Raw genomic sequence first — 8,383 nt, forward strand, 5'->3', positions numbered from 1 at the left:
ATTTCATTTCCTTGTTGCTTAATGTTGCTGTTTAGATTTAGTGTCAGAATTTCCTAACAGTTAACTGTTTTCCTTTAAAACAAAAAGCTCAGTTCCTATACTATTGACATAGGATAGTCGAGTCTTGTAGTATAAGACGACACTGTCAAGAAAGACGGGTATAGTTATAATAAAGTATTAGCAACCATTTGTCAGAGGCAGGTAGAGGAGCTGCGCCAGGCTCTGCTCAGTCTCTGTTGCTTCAAGCACTGTGGAGCCTTGCTCCATTTGCTTTGACTGTTGCTCCCTGGTCTTAGGTCGATTAATTCTAGTGCTGACCTGTTTTTATGAATCAAGTATTTCTGTCCTCCCCTGCTCCCCTGGCTTCTCTCTGGCATGATTTTACTGAAAAACGTCAGAGGATCCAATTTTGTTTGGTTGTTTTTCTCTTGTGGCTTTCCTTAAGTAGTTGTTCTGCCTAGATTTACTTGCATCCTCCTGGCTGTGTTTATTTTCTTCAGTATCCTTCCATCTCAGGTGGCATGATTAAGCAGCTTTGGTTTGTTACTGTGTATGTAGGCACAGCCAACCCCCCTCGTAGTGGTTGGTTTTAGAGCTGTTCCTGGTGACTGCCCTTACTGGCACACACGCGCTCAGGGCAGGACAAGTCTTCTGGCTCAGTTGTTCAATTTTGTTTCCTCTTCAGTCAAAGTGGATTTCATGGAATCTGTCACTCTCTAGCTCCTGAGTGTTGTCACTGTTCTCGGGGGCTATGTGATAAAAATCACAGTGTCCTTGGAGCCTGCTGTGGGAGGAAAGGCTCAGCGCTCTTGGGTGAGCAGAGGTGCTGTGGTGAGAAGTGGGGGCACTGTCGAGGATAGCAAGACCTCGGGGCTAGGCAACAGAGAAAAGCCATTTTTAAGCAAAATTTCTGGCCAGAAAGATGGAGCTGAGAATTGACCTAGGGGACTGTTCTCCAGGGAATATGTTCTAGATCATTGGGGAGACTGCTTGCTTTCCAGCACACCTGTCCTGGGGCAGGAATCCAGTGTGCCCGTGGGGGTAGAAGTTGTTGGTCTTGTCTTTATAGGAACTTGTTGGCACACCAACTCTGCCATCCATCTTAGAATTTATTAGCTGGGCATCTTCTAAAAGCTTAGCTTGTTTTCCCCTTCGGTGTGGTGAACTGTAGACATGATTGAAAAGGACACAGATCTTGATGGTTGCTTTTGTCTGACCATGGCTTATCAGTGTTACAGCAGCTTCAGGTTGACTTCACCTTGTGCAATAATGAAATCCGTACCTATGTTTGTCCAAATGAGAACCATATTGGATGTCTGTAAAAACCATGAAGATGCCCAACCCTGGACAAAATTCTCCCAAACACTCTGCATCAGAGCTGAGTTCCTTTGTATATTCCTAGGCCAGTAGTAAATTATGTTTTAACATGAGTCAGTCTTGCTAATAATACAAAATCTACACCTAGCTGGAAGTTAAACTTTATCTTCCTGGTAATTTACTGCCTGCCTACCACTGATGTCTGTGAGAAACAACAGCTCCTGCCAGGTGACGAGCTGTAGTCTCCAGTTTGCTACGTGGCCACTGACCCTGCTCATTAAGGCCATTGCTTGTCACTCAGATGGAGAGTGTCTTACCACAGTTACTTCTGCTCACTGGACAGAAGTGTCTTTCTGGCTCACACAGTGTAGCCTTAGGAACATGCATCTCTGAGATGGGTTCATTTACTTATTTTGGGTTTTTCAAGACAAGGTTTCTCTGTGTGACAATCCAAGCTATCCTAGAACTCACTTTGTAGACCAGGCTGACCTAGAACGAATAGTCATCTGCCTGCCTCTGCCTCGTGAATGTTGGGATTATAGGCTCGTACCACCACTACCCAGCAGAAATTTTTTGAAACAGCTACTGGCTGAATGATGTCACCATAAGGATTCCTTTTATTTTAAAGAGTTATTTTTTTTTAAAGATTTATTTATTAGGTATACAGTTTTCTGCTTGTATATATTGTATCTTCTGGCTGCAGGTCAGAAGAGGGCACCAGGTCTCATTATAGATGGTTATGAGTGGTTGTTGGGAATTGAACTCACAGGACCTCTGTAAGAACAGCCAGTGCTCTTAACCTCTGAGCTATCTCTCCAGGCGGAGAGTTATGTTCTTTATACATTTGAGAATGAACAAGTTGAGAGAATAGACTATCATTACTAAAGAGGTCAAAAGATTTTACTCAGATCTTGTGCATCAGGATGTGTGTGTATTGAAGAAAACATGTTTCAATTTGAGAACTGGAAAATTGGGTATTTAATTATCATTTCATATTTTTAAATTTAAAAAGAAGACTGTTATTCCATTATTGGTCCCTGGTTTACCATTGAGCTGCCCTAACCTTTCTTTTGTTTGTTAGTTATGCACAGGGAAGCAGTGGGGGACTTTGGCATTCCAGGACAATACTCTGAAGAGAAGACGGTCCACACAGCTGAGGACCCACTTCCTTTCCAGTCAGTTCTCAGACGCATGCATAGAGCCATTGCGTGCGGCTCCCTGCTGGAGCCTGAGGCCACCTGACAGGAGCCAAGCATCCCTGGCCAATTACATGCTTAGCTTTTTGTTTTTGTTGTTGTTGTTTTGTTCAGACAAGGTCTTGGTTTGTATTCTTGGTGCCTTGCCTTTACTCCCAGCACTCGGGAGGCAGGGGCAGGTGGATCTCTGTGAGTTCGAGGCCAGCCTGGTCTACAAGAGCTAGTTCCCGGACAGGCTCCAAAGCTACAGAGAAACCCTGTCTCGAAAAACCAAAACAAACAAACAAAAACAAACAAACAAAAAAAAACAACTCATGCAGAGACCAGGCTGGCCGTAAACTTGCTATCTTCCTGTCTCTGCCTCCTAAGTATTGAGATTATAGAAGTGTACCACCTTGCTGAAACAAGCAGGGCATTTCTCCATTTCCAAGTGTTACATAGTTAATCCTTGTATGTTTAATGTTGTAAATATTTGACTTATAATTTAAAATTATTTTTATGCCATGTAGAAGATGTAGTTTTATCTCAATCTCAGAATATGCAGGGGAATGAAGAAATGAGGGCAGGAATGGTATACATAGCTTCTGTTTTCTTCTAAACGTATAGTGTTAAATATACCAAGAGCATTAACATGAAACTAAAGCCTGGAATTGGCAGACAGGATAAGTCACTGTAGTCAGAGACAAGGATGGGAGTTTAAGGGTTCTTCCAGAGCTTGTTTCCATTTTCTTCACTGTTGAAACTAGTGTCACCAGTCTGTTTTACCAGTTTATTTTTATGGTGAGGCCATTGGGAGGATTAGCTTAGGTTCCAGGCTCTAATGTACCTCTGTGGAAAACATCTAACACTTAAGGCCTTAGAAGTACTCCATAGAGAAGGAGTGTGTTTGACGTAGATACAAAATATCAGAACTCACTGGGTACACAGAAAAGATGAGGGGAAGTAGAACACCCAAATACTGTTCCCTTGAATGAAGGGAGTAAAGGAAGACCAGCCCTGAGTAAACATGACCACCATGAGGATGAGAACAGAGACAGGACAGCAGAGAACTCTGCATTGTTCAGAGAACCCCGAGAAGCTTTGTCCCCTCCCCCACAGCATTGCCAGAATGTTGGGCCCAAAAGAAGGAGCAGGTTACCAGATGTTGTGTCCACAGCCTGCGGAGGAGGAAGATGATCTGACTTAGAGAACTGGCTGAGTCACTGCTCTACAGGGCTCACCTCCATGAACGACAAAGGAACGTAAGCAACAAGGAAGGAGTCCCTGTGCTGTCCAGAACCACGGAGGCCCAGGAGAGAAGGAAGAACAAAGAGACAGCCTGAAGGCTGCATGATTCAAGATGGGCAGCACCCCATGAGGGACAAGCACAGATGTGGATTACTAAGTCAGTGAGAAACCTGCCTATTAAGAAGGGCTGCCGCTGATGGACATAGATCCTACACTATCAACGGTTTCTTTGGGCCATGTCAGTGGCAGCATCAGTGAGAGGGATTGCCTCCATTCTGTCTTCTCTACAGATAACACAAGTGGCCTTAGAGACAGCTAAGATAACATCGCACATTTGGGCTGCCCACCAGCTGAACTTGGCTGGGAGACTAGTGCCAGGACACCCGTCTGTCAAAGCGGGGCTCCTGGTGCTGTTAATTTTTCTTCCAAGTACTTTCTGTGACATAGGATCTGTATATTACTCTTCCTATGAAACGGTCATCCCCAAGAGACTGCCAGTCAAGGGGAGTGAAGATCCCGGAGGAAGGGTGTCCTACATGCTGTTGATGCAGGGCCGGCAGCAGCTGCTTCACCTGGAGGTAAAGGGAGACCACTCTGCGAGTAACTTCCCAGTCTACAGTTACCACAATGGCGTCCTGGGGCAGGAAGTGCCCCTCCTCTCGCAGGACTGCCACTGTGAAGGCTACATGGAAGGGGTGCCGGGCTCCTTTGTCTCTGTCAACATCTGCTCAGGCCTCAGGGGCATCCTGATCAAGGAGGAAACATCCTACAGCATCGAGCCTGTGCTCTCCTCCAAAGAGTTCGAACACATCCTGTACACTGTGGCACATCAGCCTCGCGTCTCCTGCAGTGTCATTCCCAAAGACAGCCCAGGGGACACTGGCCAGCAACAGAGGAGCAGGAGACCCGATGGCCTGCGGGAGCTGTCTGACTTGTGGTCACACACCAAGTATGTGGAGATGTTCGTTGTGGTCAACCACCAGCGGTTCCAGATGTGGGGCAGCAACGTCACTGAGACGGTCCGGGCAGTAGTGGACATCATTGCTCTGGCCAACAGCTTCACTAGGGGACTAAACACAGAGATGGTGCTGGTGGGCGTGGAAGTCTGGACAGAGGGGGACCTGATAGAGGCCCCGGTGGACCTGCAGGCTACACTGAGGAATTTCAACCGCTGGAGACAGGAGGAGCTCCTGGGCCGTGTCAGGCATGATGTGGCACACTTGATCGTCGGGCATCACCCAGGAGAGAACGAGGGCCAGGCGTTTCTAGGTGGTGCCTGTTCTGGTGGGTTTGCAGCGGCTGTGGAGGCCTTCCATCATGAAGATGTCCTGCTGTTTGCGGCGCTTGTGGCCCACGAGCTGGGGCACAACCTGGGAATCCAGCACGACCACCCAGCCTGCGCCTGTGACCCTAAGCACTTCTGCCTCATGCACGAGGATATCACCAAGGACAGTGGCTTCAGCAACTGCAGCTCTGACGACTTCTACCGTTTCCTCCATGACCACAGAGGGGCCTGCCTGCTTGACAGGCCTTGGCACCAAAGCCGCAAGCGCAGAGCTGCCCGTTGTGGAAACGGTGTGGTGGAGGAGACAGAGGAGTGTGACTGTGGTTCTGCTTGTGACAGTCACCCATGCTGTGAGCCAACGTGTACACTGAGGGACGGTGCAGAGTGCAGTGACGGCCTCTGCTGCTACAATTGTAACTTCAGAAAGAAAGGGGCCTTGTGTCGTCCTGTTGAGGATGTGTGTGACCTCCCCGAGTTCTGTGATGGCCATTCCCAAGAATGCCCTGTAAACAGCTACAAGCAGGACGGCACGCTATGTGACAGGATTTATTACTGCTCTGGGGGTTGGTGTAGGAATCCTGATAAGCAATGCACAAAGATCTATGGGTATCCTGCAAGATCTGCCCCCGACGACTGTTATATTTTAATGAACACCAAAGGGAACCGGTTTGGAAACTGTGGCCATCCCAGCACGGCTAACTCAGGATACGAAGCGTGTTCTGATGAGGATATATTTTGTGGCAAACTGGTATGCACTGATGTTAGTTACTTGCCACAAGTCAGACCCCTCCACACACTTCTCCAGGTTCCTTATGGAGATGACTGGTGCTGGAGCATGGATGCCTATAACACCACTGATGTTCCAGATTTTGGAGATGTACAGGATGGTACTTACTGTGCCCCTAACAAAGTCTGCACGGAGTCCTTGTGCACGGATCACACGGTGCTCCAGTACGACTGTGAACCAGAGGAAATGTGTCATGGAAAAGGAGTGTGCAACAATCTCAGGCACTGTCATTGTGATGATGGTTTTGCTCCTCCCGACTGCAACAGCCCAGGAAATGGGGGCAGTGTGGACAGTGGTCCTGTTGGTAAGCCAGATGATCGAAACTTGAGTTTATTTGTAATTTTCGGACAAGAGAGGCCTAAGATGGAGGATGATGAAGATGTAAACATGGAAGTGGTGCTGCTTGTGGTCCCTATATTTCTTGTCCTTTTACTGTGTTGTCTGATGCTGATCGCCTACCTCTGGTCTGAAGTACTAGAAGTGGTATCTCCAGAGAGTTCATCATTGACTTCAACAGAATCCTCAGAAGAAGCTCCTCCTCGAGGGGCTCCACCCCCTAGGAGGTATTATTGAAGATCTTCTCATGATCGCTGCTATCAACGTCTTTTATGTGCAGGGCAATTTTGACTGACTGGTTTTCAGGGCGTACTGCATCTGCACTGTTTAGTGTGATGTGTTGTCTGCACTGTTTAGTGTGATGTGTTATCTGCACTTGTGTTGATCACCTCAGTAACAACTGCGATTACATCGTGGGAACTGAATGTTATAACTTGCCCTGTCAGCTGCTGTTGATAAAGTAGAGGTGGTTTTAAATAAATATAAATAATAAGGTCTTTTCCCCCTTCAGATGATGCATCACTCCAGACTAGTCATCCATGTACTTCAGGATCTTCAGCTTTAAGGCTTTTTGGACAAGGCCAGACTTCAGGTGCCTAGTAAGTGCTTGGCACAATAGTCAGCCTCAGCACAGTCTGAGCTCATAATAGCAACATTTAATTTTTCTATTTGATTTCTCAGTTTTTCTATTGAATTTGATTTTTTTAATATTTATTTATTATGTATACAATATTCTGTCTCTGTGTGTGTGTGTGTGTCTGTCTGTCTCTCTGTGTGTGTGCAGGCCAGAAGAGGGCACCAAACCTCATTACAGATGGTTGTGAGCCACCATGTGGTTGCTGGGAATTGAACTCATGACCTTTGGAAGAGCAGGCAATGCTCTTAACCACTGAGCCATCTCTCCAGCCCCTTGAATTTGATTTTTAAAAGATTTATTAGCTGTGTAGTAGTGGCACACACCTTTAATCCCAGCACTTGGGAGGAAGAGGCAGGCGGATCTCTGTGAGTTTGCGGCCAGCCTGGTCTACAAAGTGAGTTCCAGGACAGCTAGGGCTACACACAGAAACTCTGTCTCAAGAAATGCAACAAAACAAAACAATGCCTGCATATGAGTATGTGTGCAAGTTGTGTGCCTAGAACTCAAGGAGGCCAGAAGAAGTGTTAGTTCCTGTGGAACTAGAGTCAGACAGTATGAGCTGTCGTGTAAATATTAGGGTCCTCTGCAAGGCCAGCAGGTTCTGGAACTACTGAGCATCTCTCCAGCGGCAGCCTGGCATCTAACGTCCTGTGACATCTGACGACACTGCCTGGTCTTCAGTATGGAGGTGGTTTCCTCTGGTAGAGCCAGCAGAAAAGCTCAGCTCATTCCTTATGACACGACAGTCACTGCTATTATCTCCCTAGCTCCCAGGAAACAGGAAGAGCAAGTAGTGAGTACTGCACACCCAAGTGTAACCCAGCAGCCACATTCCATGGCCCACGAGCCTTTCCCATCAGTGAAAAGGAAGAGCAATGGGTGTCTGTAAGTGTCCACGCCATCCCTTTCTCACGCAGATGCTGAACTCTCTCAAGAACCTCGTGCACAGTGCAGTCAGTATGCGGCTATCTAAACTCTATCCGCTATAAATCAATAGTATTCTTGCCTAGCACATGCAGTGCCCTAGGTTCAGTCCTCAATCAACTATGGTATCTCTTGCCTGTAACCTCAGCACTAGGAGGCTGAGGCAGAAGAATTGCCATAAATGCAAGCCCAGCCTAGACTATAGAGTAAAACCCTTCTAATAAAAATTTCTAAGTCATTGTGTAGTTCTAGAACTATATCAAGTCTTGCTTTGTTTTGTAAGTGGAATGATGCTGGCCCTCAGGATGACAGCAGTTAGATGCTAGAATCTAGGTCCTAGCAGCCATTTTCAACCTGTGGGTCAGGTGACCCTGTCACATGTCACATCCTGCATATCAGATACATACATTATGATTCATAACAGTAGCAAAGTTACAGTTATGAAGTAGCAACAAAATAATTTTAAGGTGACCTTGTTCCAGGCCACGCCCTCTGCCTAGAGCCATCATGCAGATAAGCTGGCACAGAAGAATGCTATGGGGTTGTGTCCCGGGGACAACCCAGCAGTCTTTGGGGGCCACACTTCCCCCTTCCCAACTGTGCATTCCTTTCCTCAGCTCTTGTCAGAGCAGTGGTGGCACCAGAGCAGGTGGGTTTGGGGAGGAGGGGCCTGC

General features: G+C 47.0%; 1 protein-coding gene across 1 annotated transcript; it reads left to right on the top strand.

The window, feature by feature from the left end:
• The first annotated feature begins 3,912 nt into the window (after positions 1-3,912).
• On the top strand, positions 3,913-6,385 carry LOC130871412 (disintegrin and metalloproteinase domain-containing protein 1a-like). Its single transcript, XM_057764745.1, has one exon. It carries the CDS (start codon positions 3,977-3,979, stop codon positions 6,383-6,385), a length of 2,409 nt encoding a protein of 802 aa, XP_057620728.1. The 5' UTR covers positions 3,913-3,976.
• Positions 6,386-8,383: the final 1,998 nt, after the last annotated feature.

This window comes from Chionomys nivalis, chromosome 3 (genome assembly GCF_950005125.1).
Source record: "Chionomys nivalis chromosome 3, mChiNiv1.1, whole genome shotgun sequence".
Lineage (NCBI taxonomy): Eukaryota > Metazoa > Chordata > Mammalia > Rodentia > Cricetidae > Chionomys > Chionomys nivalis.